This window comes from Odontesthes bonariensis, chromosome 22 (assembly GCF_027942865.1).
Source record: "Odontesthes bonariensis isolate fOdoBon6 chromosome 22, fOdoBon6.hap1, whole genome shotgun sequence".
In the NCBI taxonomy this organism is placed as follows: domain Eukaryota; kingdom Metazoa; phylum Chordata; class Actinopteri; order Atheriniformes; family Atherinopsidae; genus Odontesthes; species Odontesthes bonariensis.
In genome coordinates, this window is record NC_134527.1 from 14,724,186 (window position 1) to 14,737,933 (window position 13,748).

At 42.9% G+C, this 13,748-nt stretch overlaps 1 protein-coding gene and 1 long non-coding RNA gene across 4 annotated transcripts in view; one reads left to right on the top strand and one right to left on the bottom strand.

The window, feature by feature from the left end:
* Positions 1–586: 586 nt before the first annotated feature.
* Positions 587–8,676, bottom strand: tbx3a (T-box transcription factor 3a). Of its 2 annotated transcripts, none has more exons than XM_075455936.1 (7): positions 7,293–8,676; positions 5,920–6,187; positions 5,450–5,596; positions 4,333–4,409; positions 3,873–4,030; positions 2,711–3,354; positions 587–1,702 (listed from the first exon to the last, which is right to left on the bottom strand). In XM_075455936.1, exons 1-7 carry the CDS (start codon positions 7,682–7,684, stop codon positions 1,256–1,258), a joined length of 2,133 nt encoding a protein of 710 aa, XP_075312051.1. In that variant the 5' UTR covers positions 7,685–8,676; the 3' UTR covers positions 587–1,255. The 2 variants fall into 2 exon arrangements, with proteins under 2 accessions (XP_075312051.1, XP_075312050.1); XM_075455935.1 differs by having other exon boundaries at positions 5,905–6,187; positions 7,293–8,674.
* Positions 7,312–13,748, top strand: part of LOC142372926 (uncharacterized) — a 54,247-nt gene continuing 47,810 nt past the window's right edge. For both annotated transcript variants that reach the window (XR_012768357.1, XR_012768358.1), the window contains exon 1: positions 7,312–8,044. This is a non-coding gene — a long non-coding RNA (uncharacterized LOC142372926). The remainder of the gene's footprint in view (positions 8,045–13,748) is intronic.

The following is a 13,748-nucleotide window of genomic DNA, read 5'->3' on the forward strand; positions in this document are numbered from 1 at the left end:
AAAATAAAATAAAAGACAGGAACTGTTTTTTTTTTTCAAGCCATGGGTGCAGTGCGTTGTCGCTTTTTCATTTGTTTTAAACAGTAGCACTTCACACACAGGGACAACAAGTGAAAATACAATGGCACATGAGTGTGAATAACTAGCTCTGTGGATATTTGGGATGGGGGTAACGTCGTATCTTAAAGGGGGGTATAAATGCAGATGGCAACAAAAGGATAATAGTCCACAAACTGTCTTTACACAGGTATATCGACAATAAATTAAGAGCAGATCCCTAGAAACAAACTACTCCGTTGTATTTACACGCAATAACAATATGAAATAATTACATAAATATTTTATATATCCCTATTTACACCAAAGATCAATACTACCTTTCGTTTTTTTTTTTTTTTTTTTTGTTTTTTTTTTTTTTTTTTTAATATTTACTTGAAATTTCTGCTTCCCTTTGACGGTTTTGGGCTAATTTAAGCATGCTTGGGCGTTATAGTTTTGTCCCATGGCACCAGTCGTTCATTAGGCCTTTTGATTCCCAAAAGACATGGCGAAAAACAACATTTAAAGATCGATGACCAAATCCAAAAAAAAAAAAAAAAAAAAGCCACTGAAAGGAAATGTTTTGATTTGACTCAAAGCTGAACATTTTCCACACTTTTTCTCTTTCTGGTGTTGAAGTAACGTTCGATTTGGTTCCAGAGGTCATGCAACAACTGTTCAATCGATCAATTTAAAAGCGAACAACAAAATACAGCAGTCTTTTAAAAGGTAGGTCAAACGGTAGTGAATTCAAATAAGTCGAATCAATTCAGAGTGCATATTTCAAAGACATCTCTCCTTGTGTATGATAAGGTTATAGGAGACAGGACACAGCAGCAACTTATCCGAAATCTCTAAGTCACACCCATGCCAACGGTTTCAGTTTCAATACTTGTACGGTATTCAAATGACAGAGAAATAAAGTGTAGTTTAATTTAACAAAAAGACAAAGAAGAAACGAAGGAAGGATGGGAAATTTACATATCAGATGTGTAATAAACAAAGTGCATTTCAGAAACCAAAACGTCCAAAAGTTCACGTTTTTAGTTGTTTTTTTCTTTTTCTTTTAAAACCTGCATGAATACGCAAGGATGTCTTCCAAAGGTTAATGTTCTTATCGCCGTCAACGCGTTTCACCTTTCCTGACGACAACGGGACGAAAAGCATGAAGGCTGCTTTTGGAAAAAAAAAAAAGAAAAAAAGAAAAAAAAAACTCCTAAGGGGATCCGCTCCGTGGCCTGTCCTGATTTGAGTCCAGTCCACTGACCAAGCGCTGGATGCTCTGGAGCTCGTTCGCGGCGTCCTTGTCCGTGCAAGTTTTTGGGGACATGGACACGGATCCGGAGGATATTGTGGACGAGTGGCTGGTCACCTCTGATGTGGAATCCAAGGTGACAGCAGACACGGGGCTGGCCGGGACTATGCCATCTGTTTTCATTTCGGTGCCGGTGCTGGCCATGGAGGGCATGGCGGTGGTGAGCAGAGTGCTGTCCGGCACCGTCATGGGGATGGAGTAGGGGCTGTACCTGAGTCGGGGGCGCACTGCATTCAGAAAGGGGTGCCGATGCACCGAAGATGAGGCAGAGGACGAAGCTGCCGCGGCTGCTGCCATATAGGTGTAAGGATAAGGGAACAAACTGCCGAACGGAGACATGGCAATGCCCTGTGGATAAATGGAGAAACTGAGCGTGAGCCACAGGGCTGGTATCATAGACAGCTCATACTCACACTGTTGATCAATTCTGTGCAGTCTAAGAAAATGTGCGCCAAAACAGGAATGATTCAGGAAATGCTTTGTAATATGTTATACGCTATAATGTTAAACATTTACGCACAACTACATCATTGATTTACGTTTAAAATAGCTGTTCAACATGAAATGCTTTTGGACTTCCACTGTCTGTACTGACTTTTAAATTTGAGAATCTTGCTTAAAGGTTGTGTAGAATTAGCCTGCTGTGATTTCTGCGCTTGGGTTTCGCAAATCTGTTCCGAACAAAAAATACCCTGCAGCAAAGCTTTACCACCTACCGCGGCGACAACTTAGCTGCTCACTCAAGAATTTGAAATGCAAATAAAGATCCCTGATACCTGTTGCTACCATCAGACTAGAGGAGCTGCAGCTAAAACATTTGTTTTGACAATAAATGGGGAAAAATGCACATTTATTGTCCATTAAAACATAAAGTTGTTTCCCCCTCTGAGCCAATGAGGCATTTTAATACTCCCCACTGTGGCTCTAAAACTCAGACTTAATGAGCTCCTATCATATGATTGCCTAACACCTGAAGCTGTTGCTAGTTGGTCTCTATCTCTCAGTCAGTCATTTGTCATTAATAATTTTGCTCAAATCCACAACACGCAACGATAGATTCCAACAGACACTCGGTCTCTAATCGTCAAACACAGTTCAAAGTTTCCTAACTCCGCTCTGCATCTTTGACTTTAGTAGGAAAGCAGGCATACATGCAAACAGGACACACACTTTCCCTTTGCAGTTGCTTTGAAAAACAGAAAAACATGAACTAATGAACTTTAAATGTGTCGCTGCACCTGTCATATTAAATCTGGTACACGGGCCTCCGTGGCCTGTAGTCTGCAGCACAGTGCAACCAAGCATGTGCGTTAGTAAAGTTGCAAGAAGGCTTAAGTCAAAGAAAACAGGTTTTACCTGTGATGCCAAGACATGTTGCTGCAGATGAAAGGGCAGGCCGTGCGCACCCGCCAAGCTCTGCGCAGGTGATGCCATGCTCGCTGTGTCCATGGTGCTCACCCCTGCCGAGGATACTGCTGCCAGTAGTGGTCCCATGCCCGCGGCCATGTTTGAGAAAGCACCCCCCATACTGAACTGACTGGGGTGCAAGAGAAACGGATGCGCACTCCCTAGGTGATTGAAAAACTGTTGTCCTGTTAGGGCTGTTGGAAATCCAAAGTTATGCAAGTGGTTGTGGCCTAGGTGCGCGCTGTCAGTCTGAACAGTCAAAGGCATGAAACTGTCCTTGCTTATTGACCTACACTCGTCCGTTTTGGACTGGTCCGTGTTCGGGCTCTTAAGGTCTTCTCCGGAGCGCGTGGTGCTGGAGATGACAGTGATGGGGCTCTGCCGTGAGTCTGCCTGGCTTTTCTCAGTTCTTGGGCCGCTTTCGCGGATCCTGCCGGTAGAGTCATTGTTATTAAAGGCATTCCCCTTAGCTGGGGTGGCTTCGTGATCCTTCCCGTCCTCTGTAGTGGTGGAAATCTTGCTGGAGTCAGCGCCGTCTTTGTTGTGTCCGTCTTTGCTCTCATCGTCACTGTCCTCGTCGCTGTCACAGAAATCTATGCATGGAGAAAAGAGTAGAATACCAGTTGCATTTCTGTGTATTGGGAATCTTTATCCACCACACTGCGGCTGGCTCTCAGAGGTGGTAGAGAAACGTATTACGAAGTACACTGGTGAGCCATGTGATGCTGTGAGCCAGTTCAACAATTAAAATACCGATGGTGTTAATTTCCCCCACCAAATAGCCTTTTAAATGCATTTTTTTTTAGGGGGAAATGACTAAAAAACCATTTTAAGCACTATGCTAGGATGTCTCCAGACATCTGTCATCAATTAATGGGAGTATTCTCTTTTTCCGTGGTGTTTATTGTTAATTTCAATTAGACAATCAGTGCCGAGGACAGCTATCAATTTCCCATGCGTGGATGGGCTGGATATAAATGATCAGCTATTCATTGACGGCCACTCAGGACGTTTATTCTTAGGGCTATAAAAAAAAAAAAAAAACTACCCTCAATGCAACTTTTATGACTTTTGGACGAGGTGTGACTAACTGTGTGGTCTGTCAGCCTACCTTTCAGGTGTGGGGGCCCCACAGTTGACACGGCAGGGGACGAGGCCTGACCGAAGCATTTGAAGGAAGCCTGCTCGCCGGAGGAGTCGTCTGAAGCGCCGTTTTCTTTTTTCTGCTGCTCCTCGTATGAACGCATGGACTGAAGAGCCAGCTGCTTCCTGCGAACAAGTGCCCGGGTTATTATAGGGTAGTCCCAGTTCTCAGGTCAGGAACAATATCAGCAGTATGGTGAATGATGTAGAAAAATATTTTAGTCATTTAAAAAAAAAAAAATCGTATGGATGTGTGTGTATTTTTTCCTGTTATGGGCGTAAAGACTTAGTAAACTTGTGTCTATTGAGCTATTTAAATAGACAAGACAGACGTCCTGGGGTTTAGTGTGAAGGCTTAAAGGCAGGTTTAATTTAGAAAGATCCAACACAGCCAGAAGCCAGCAATGCACGTTTTCTCTCCGTCTCACCTCTTTTCCCGTCTCCCATTGCCGGTGTCACGGAATCCTTTGGCGAAAGGGTTATGGTCAATTTTCAGCTGGGTTATCTGAAATAGAAGGTGAAGTCATGTCTATTTATAGCAAATAAAGTGAAACTTCCCCTAAATGTTTTCATTTAGCCTCGCGTTCAGAGCCAAAGTCACGGTTTATTTTGTTATTTCCCCCTTTACGTTTCAGACACATGGAGATCATTGTCACGCAGGCTAAACTGCACAGTAAACATACAGATAAAACGCACATTAAACAATACACACGAGCCCACAAAGACCGTGGCCTCCTATTTGGCACGTTTGTCAACGGGAATGGAATCTGCTGCTCTGTTTGTAGCTTTCACCAAAGCTCCACTTCTTCACCACTTCCTCCCTGTTTTACCGCTGCGCACCGGAGCTGCTACATGTGGTGCCAACGCTCTCCAGTAACTTCAAAGATATACCGACATGATTTTTTTTTTTTTACTATCATTGTTATTTTACAGCATAAAAAGTTACCAATTAAAGCAGCACAAACTGGCTAAATACATCTCCCTTTTCTTCCCCCAGTTATTTCCCTTTCCCCCCTTTAACCTTGCAGCGTTCCCCCCTCTTCTTTTTCAACATTTTTCAACCCCCAGCCCTTTTAGTTCCACAAACACACACACACACACACGCACACACACGCACGCACGAACGCACACAAACGCTGAGAGCGAGGAACACTCTGGGCTTGTGCCAAATCCTTTCCACGTGATTAAATAAATGGAAGATAACCTGTATAACATTCCTCAGAATTATTGCTTTCCTACCGCAAGCTGGTGAATGTGACACTTACTCGCCACATCAGCCCCCCACCCACCCACCCACACACACACACACACACACACACACACACACACACACACACACACACACACACACACACACACACACACACACACACCAGCTACCACTCTCAGTCTCAAACAAATATGATGTCTTTCATATTTTATGACAACAAAATGGAGCTGAGCTTGAAAGAAAGCACGTTTGACAGGACAAGGGACGCACAAGCCTCAATTCTGAACGTGTTCACGACGAGCTACGCCCAGTTTTCTGCTTCTAATTGGGCTTACCTTGTCATTTTGATAAGCAGTCACGGCAATGAAATCTGTTTCAGGGAAAACATAAGTCCTGAAGGTGCTGTACGGGAGTTTCAGAATGTCGTTGGCCCTCACGATATGAAATCGTGGCTGATATTTGTGCATCGAATTAAGAATGGTCTGCAACACACACAGTCACAAAAGGTTGGGGAGTTAGAAACACATGGAAACCCACAGATCGCCGTTTTCTAGGATTCCTCCTGCAGCAACGTCAATTCGAAATGGAAGGGTGATTTAGCAGGAACTGGACAGGTCCAGCATGGTCTATAGGCATGCAAATGCAGGTAAATATGCATATGGGATTACAAAAGGGTTATTACAGCATCATGGCATTTATGAGTTTCAGGTAAAATACAGAAATATTAGCAACCTAATAAAACACAATGTCTACTGAAATAGTATGTTGATAAATAGGAAAATTGACATACATTAGTTGAACTTACAAATCCATGCTTGTCGGAGATGTTATTTGTCAGCTTGAGTTTGTGAAAATTGACCACTTTTGACATCCACTGTTCACCAGTAGCAGGACTGTCCGGGTGAATGTACATCCTCTTTGGCATTTCGGGGTCGGCCTTTCCTGCCACCATCCAGCGGGAGTTGTGAAATTTGTACCTGCAGTCGTCGGCTGCAACTATATCCATCAAGAGTATATACTTGGCCTTCTTGTCCAGACCAGTGCACCTCACTTTGAAGGGAGGAAACATCCGCCTGTAAAAGAAGAAAAACAAACCGTAAGGCACTGCTGCGGGAGATATTAGATACAAAAAAATAAATAAAGAAACCAAATAATAATTGAGTGGTTAAATTACAACAGCCATCTACAGAAAAAGGCGTCTGTTGTTTTGCTTTTTTTTCTTTGTATTTAGAAGTCTGGTACCGGCTGTCGGTTTAACGACTTATGTTAAGTAGGCTAGCTCGCTCTTACTTTACCTGCTTATGCTTTCTGCAGGAAAAGTGTGCGTTTTGTGTAGCTTAATTCAAAATCAACGTATTATTTCTAGGTCACAGTTTATCGACAACAACAACAAAAAATAGGAAGATAACATGCAAGTGCTCAAGGAATTTTGTAGCCTACGTTATGATTTAAAAAAAAAAAGAAAAAGAACATTTTTTAATCCCTCGAAAGGTCAACACCTACACCGCCCACCTTTGCATTGTACCATTACTGCCATGAAGACATTTTAAATTTGACATTTTAAAAGAATAAGTTTGGGCAAAAAAAAGAAAAAAAAGAGGCCATTTTAAAAAAAATCAGCACGTCTGTACAGACAATTAGAGCTCAGAACAAATATTTAGGAGGGTTAATATACAAAAATGCAGTAGCTTGCATGCATAATCTTTCGTGTCGTTATATTTTTCATCAATTAATAAATGTTTGTAAACTGTTCACCACAGACCTGGGACTTAAAAAGCAGCTGCGTATAAACACGACGTGATCTCATGTTGTTTCATTCATAAACTGTCTCCTTATTTTTCCCCTATTAAGCCAAAAATAGGCCATATAGTCTATTTTTAGATGCCTCGACAGTTTAGGGTCATGCATTTATCATGTAGTGAAAAAAGGCATCGGGCTATAAATGCCATATTTCCGTCCCATTTTTGGGGCGATTATGTGAGTTTAATTGTTACCAGTTATGCTGACGAAAAGAGCGGTGCGTAAAATACTCGCTGATAAATATATAAAGAAAAGCGGCGAGTCTAAGTAGGATCAAATAAAACCCAACCATCAAGAGATATCAGTTATCACAACAGGCCTCTGCAAATAACAATTTTTGGGGATATCAATTCTGAAAAAAAAAAGTTAAATTTTTACCTTCCGGATTTTGTGATCACCATCTCGGTGCCCCTCTTGTGGAAGAGTTCCCAAAGCTCCTTGGCTTCCAGGTGGACTTTCGGGTCGTCCTCCACCTCCTCCTCAGGTTCCAGAGTCTTTAGAGGCCTCAGGTGGGCGGCCGCAGCCTGGTGCCCCAGCGAGGAGAAGTGGAGGCCGGTCTCCGCGGCTCCCATCAGCTGGTCCATGATCGGCTTCCCCAGGGCGCCAGGCAGAGACAAGGAGCCGCTGTGAGGGAGAGCCAGGGCCGGGAAGAAAGGAGGCTGGTGACCCAGCATTGCACTCATGGCAAATTCCGGACCCCGGTGAGGTATAAACGGATGATATGCCATACTTGATCCTTGTATGACTGGATCTCTCATCAGGAAGTTCATCCAAGTGTGGGCAACAAATGACAACTGGTTGAATGGAGCACAATATGTCTTGCAATAGCGGAGACTGTGTACAAGAGCAGCAAGTTGATTCAAAATAAAAAAAGGGAAAAAATAAATCTGAACTCCTCCTTCAACGCGGCAGGAACAAGCATCCACTGTTTTTCTTTTTCACAAGTTGAGGGGAAATCTCTTCAGTCCTTTGCTGACTTTGGATCAAAAGTCTGTGAAGTAAAAAGCAAAAATGATCTCCATTAATCTTCAAAAGTGCTGCGACGCGGATTTTCTTGGAGACAGACGCGCATCGGACACCTTTCGGTTTCTCGCTGGCTTTCGGACATAAGTCGAATTAAACCAACTGGGGTGAGTCACTTAATTGACTGCGTCGCATTCTTTCTCTTCTGCTGCTGTTTACAATATCGGCATTCCTGTTAAAATGGGTTCCTTCTTATTGGCTTCAGTCCTGCAGCGAGGGCGACGTGTTGAAATATTTCGATAGCGCCGAATAATCCCCCTGCCTTTACTTGCTCCGGACATGCACCCTCACACGCACACACACACTTTATTCCGTCTCTCTCCTTCACGCACACACACATTTCAGAGAAAGACGTGTGCAGAGAAAGGAGTCCGCTGACGGCCAGAGAGAGAGAGAGAGAGAGGGGTGGTAAGGTCCCAGCTCCGTGATTTTCCTAGCGCCTCTGTGGCCCATAGGGCTTCATACTGTATGGATGTGTTGCATGTTACGAGTAGCAGCGCTCCGTTTGATTGGCTCTTTCACGCGTTCGGACCAATTGTGTGGCTGCGTAGGCGTGGTTTTAACAGGTCGGGTGGAGGGGACAGACTTCAGACTTATAAAAAGGTGTTTGGAAACTCAAAAGTGCTTTGCCGTGAAACACCGCCCTGCCTCGGCCAGTATTGTGTGAATATGTCAACATCTTCACAGAAGTTGCGCTGTCGGCTGGTCTGTGAGACCCAGCGAAGAGCAACCAAGCCAAGCCGGGAACCCCGGCTCCCTTTGGCGGAGCGATGCGATCTGGTGCGCCATCGACTTCCTTTTACTGTCCCCGTTCCAGTCATACTCTTGTGATTTAAGCATCAGGACCACACTTTTGCTCATTGGGGCTTATATTTATTTTCTTAATGAACAGTGTTCACTTCGCTGTCTCCAATATCTACACAGTTCAGTCAGAGCCGAAAAGCGCAGAGCCAACATTTCCTGTAGCGTCCTTTTGAAATCAAAGCTCAGAATAATATAAGCCAGTGGCGGCTGGGCGCTATATGATATTTTCATTAAGTGTTAATAAGAATGTTATAACGCCTCTGAACCGTCCAGTAATGGTCTGTTAATTATACGGGTTTGTTTAGTTTTTTTTTTTTTTTTTTTTGCGTGCCAAAATGCTTATGGGCGTGAGGCGTGTTTAACAGTCTATTCGTAATTCTGTCATCCGGAATATTGAGAGACACGTCCTCTTTGCTGCTTTTTCTCTACTGCCTGAAATTAGATTCGAGTCTGTGTGAGAGACGTCTGCCGTGAATAAGGTTTGAATATGTATTAGTTTAAGGCTTTTTAATCTACAGATGGAATATGAAAAAGATCTGAGCAGTTGTCTTGTTTGAGGGGTAGAAGGTTCCTCACTTGTGTAGCAATGCCCCCTCAACTTTAAAATTGCATTGAGATGTTTAGAGTCGGTGAGTAATATAGAGACGACAAAAAGTGAGAGCGCAAACAAGAAGAGGGGAAGAGTTCAGCGAGGATTGGAGTGTTTTTAGATGATTTCTAAAAGTGTCTATGTTTTAAATCCTACCAGTCTGTGATGCTGCCTGTGAACACAGCGAGCTTTCCCGGCACAACAGTCTCTCTGCCAAGTGATCGTTGCACGGGCTGCCCTAAAGATGTGTTATTGTTAATGCAGTGTTGATTTCCTTTTTTTTTTTTAAAAACGCAATTTGAGCAATTCTTTTAGCTATTAGTTTTATTTAGATGTATAGCATTGAGTTGACTCCAGCTGTCAAGATTTTTTTTTCTTTTTTAATCCACCTTAATATTAAATCCCATGTAGGTCGTATTACTATTACATTTAAGCCATGGATATGTCTAAAGCGGATATAGTCATTCTCAGAAGAACGTGGCTCATTATTTGATGCAATAACATTGCTTCACTGCAAAGCCTCTGTGTGCACGCCAGACAAAGCCGCGCAAGTGCTCTCATAAATACAATTTGGCCACAAATTCACAAGTAAACTAGAGTGTCGTGGCCTGTCAGCCACCGTGGATAAACAGTGACCATCAATTCTCTGTCTGTTGTCTGTCTCCGTGGGTCCAGGGGGAACCCAACCCAAAGTCTGGGGGGTGGGGTTGGAGCATGGTGGATGCAGAGCAAATTCTTGCAAGATGCAGCAGGTATTGAATGTAAGGGTTTGCTCCTGGTAATATATTAGCATCTTTGGATATTATTTAACCTGCAACCTGGCCAGACTCTTCAGTTTATACTACTCAGAGGTGTGATAAACTTGTTGCACATAAAAAAATTCATAAAAGCCTTTGTTGTTTTGAAGTTTAGGGTTTGAACATGTCAGTGAAAGCCTCAAGGCTCATTGTTGGCGCCTATGGAGCCAAAACTACCAATAAATTCAGCACTGCTCATTCCTCCAAGTATTAGTAAACAGGCACTGCTGTCATGTCATGCAGGTTTTTGCTCATTTGAGCTCAGTTATTGTCAATTAAAATTAAATGTCACAGTGCCCCCTTTAACATTGGTATGGATGGATGTTTTCATAGAAATCCGCCTCTCTTGCATTTGTATGTCTGTGCATTTGAGAGAGGTGGAGTGCTCTGGTTGCACATACAGTACATCCCCCAAGGCAGTCTGGGAGGGGGGGGTCAAGGGAGTCTGGCATGTGCTGTGTGTTATTGATTATACAGAAAACAAATGCAACACTGTTGATAAGCTGCAGCAACATCATACTGAATGAAAAAAATTCACAGAGCTCTAACGGCTAAAGCTACTAAGCCTTCACATGATATCAGCCCTAACATTAGGTGCAGCTTTCCACCAGCCTACGTGGAACCTTGCAGTCGTGTCTTTGTGTGAGTAAGGTCAGGTCTGTGTCAATTACTGGGGCTTATTCTTCTTTAAACACTCAGCCCCATTAGGAGGACATTTCAATTTAGTGGAAGGTGTCATCAAATAGGAAGCAGTGTTGACACTGTGGCTGCCTCTCAGGCTCTTTGGCCAAGCTGGCTTCATTAGCTAAGCAAGTAGAGAATGGTCAATACACTATATAAACTTTTACAGGGTTAGGGCTCCCAGGGACTTGGAGAGGCTATAAAAAGGTCTGAACTGACACTACTGATTGATGAAGCAAACTTTGTCAGCGCTTCCCTTTTATACATCTACTCAGATCATGCATATCAAAATCAAGAGGGGGTAGTATATTTGACTGGACAGCCTCTACAAAATTTTCTCTCCATGTGCGTGGGTAATTTCTGACATTACAGAATGATGCCTTGTGTTTTAAGTCTGCCTAATATTAGTACTCGTCCGCGCAATTTGCAGGAATTGTCCTTGGATTATATGGCAGAAGACATAAGAATGGTAAAGCAACTTTTTGACACGTTGCCGTGACTTTAATTCCAAAGGAAAGCATGCGTTTTCTTTTTAATGTTTCCGAATATTTACCTGTTTTTCCTAACCTGACAATATCATCAATGAAAAAACTGCATAAAGGATCTTTGGTTATGAGGCTTTCATGCCCTGACTGCACACAACAGCTACTCTGTGTAGGTTCATTAAGCAAAGCTTCAAAGACATTCCTGGAATTGATCACGGAGCTGCAAGTGATGTAATGTATGCTGTCCTGTTTATTTGCAGATTGTTAATGATAAGCAAGGACAGACTTGGTGGCACCGCTCCTGAATAGAAGAGATTGTCTGGTGAGAGTCATCAGCCCTAACACGACATGATAGGGAAAGGAAACATCACCAGATTAGTATATTTCAAGACTGTAATGACTTCAAACTTCATTATGTACATCCCGACACAAAGTGGAGGGGGAGATGTTCAATTGACAGTGTAATGACTTTCTAAATGCAAACCATTTACCTCAAAGATGTAGGTGGGGCTAAAATTGATCCACTGATGCTGTATTGGCCCCCAAAAAAGAGTGCAGACTGTAAACTGCACTTTGCAGAATCACACACATGTTTTAGTCAATTGCCTTGGAGAATGATAAACTCTTTACCTGTCCATGAATTGTCCCTGTCAGGCATTTTCAGTCAATTCAACCCTTGCTCCCGTCAATTCCTGCACTGGCCAGTTATGGCTATTGATGAAATACTATTTTAGTTAATTAGGGGATGTGCTTATTGACAGCAGGGCATTGACTAAAGATTGACAAGGAAAATGGTAGTGTGCCGGGGAGACGTTTGCTCCTGTGGTTGCTGTTGTTCATCAACAGTGAGGCAGGCTCACATCTTTGAAATTATTACCATGTTGTTAAGAAGGGGGCTATTGAAAGGTTAAGCTGGCATGTGAAGCTTTTGATCCTTTGCCTACATATGACAATACTGATGCAAAATGGCTCAGATGTATCAAATGTCTAAATTAACCGTGCACTTAGTAGTTTTACAGAATCATTTTCAGTCACCACTCATGACAGTTTCTGTTTGTTTAACTATGTGTTTGCATAGCATTGTTGGGCTAGAAGCCCTCTAAAAGCTTGCCTAATGGTTCTCATTCACATAAAAAAAAAAAAAAAAAGCCCTGCTCGTTATCGCTTGTTTCTATAGAATAGAGTCCGGGCAGCTGCATTTTGAGAGTACATTGTACACAGCAATATTAGAACAAACCAGTCCGGTGGCATGCATCACCTGTAGACCATAATGCAGGGGATTTGTCCGCTCAGCCCCATAAACAGCCGTCAGGCTTTCTCTGTAGCTACGAGCTGTGTGATCAAGATACTCCAAAAGCAAAAGCTTCAGATGTGGACCATGTGTCAGAAGCCTTTAGCCTGCCTTACGTGCCACCATTCTCCAACATGGGAGATAAGCATCTTTCCCCGTGTATCCTGAGAACTGAGGATCAGACTGGAACTAGTTTTGCATGCTAAAAAAGCAAACAATAGCAAATGGGAAACAGAGGAATCCTCGGGTTATTTGTCATCAAGTTAGCACAGTATAAATATGTTCCTGCTACATTCATGGGAGGCATCAGTTGGGGACTATTTAGGGTTTGAATCAAAAAGTATTTGGGTTTGCACAGTGTAGTGGGCCGAGAGGTGCCCTGATGTGGGTTTCTTCTGCCCAAATAGCTTCCTCATCATTGGCATCAACTTTGTGCCGCTTTGACTTTACAAACACACAGAGTAATTAAGTTTTGTCGTTGATGTTCAACCTCAAGACACATTGCTTTTAAGAAGAGTGTGGTAGAAAGCAGTGCATTCCTCCAGCGGGGGAATCTTTGACTAAAGGGGTTAGGGTGGCTTCTCTCTGGAGGTTAAGTGGGATAAGTGTGTGGCTCATGTCAACCCCAGTACCCCCCAATAGTTTCTGGAAAATTTGCAATGGGGTCAGATTGGATTACTGTGTTTTGGTATTTACATGGAGGCACAGGGCTTTGAAATGGAAAACCATAGGCGGAAAAGTAAGTGCCATGCAGTCTGGAGAGCTTGGTAAAAGAAACCAGCACTGATTTCCACTGACGGGATGGTTGAATACATGTCTTTTATGTCCTTCTTGGCCACAATCAGACATTTTGTTACAGAGAACGATGATTGAGGTAAATGGATCAAGTGCAATACAAACCCTTTAAGTAAATCCATAAGAACTGTGAAAGACGTTTAATAGGAAATGAGGAGGTTTCAAGCATCATGCTTATGCTCACAGATAGACCACATCATAGCTGTGACTTTAGCTTCAAGAGAAGCTCTTTAAATGCATGTAAGGAATTTTGCAGAAGAGTTATACATAAACTTCTCTATAACCCATTCCTAAATAATCTTGTAAAAACGGACTTAGGTGTCAGTTCTCCTCAAGTTAAGCCAGGTATTCCTGGATTCATGCCTCAGG

Bases quoted from the DNA above. Each gene is read 5' to 3' on its own strand.
- tbx3a (XM_075455935.1), bottom strand. From the start codon at position 7,684: ATGAACTTCCTGATGAGAGATCCAGTCATACAAGGATCAAGTATGGCA. The intron at 6,188-7,292 runs GTAAAAATTTAA...CTTCTTTTACAG, and splicing joins GTGATCACAAAATCCGGAAG to GCGGATGTTTCCTCCCTTCA. The intron at 4,410-5,449 runs GTAAGCCCAATT...CTTCTATTTCAG, and splicing joins CTGCTTATCAAAATGACAAG to ATAACCCAGCTGAAAATTGA.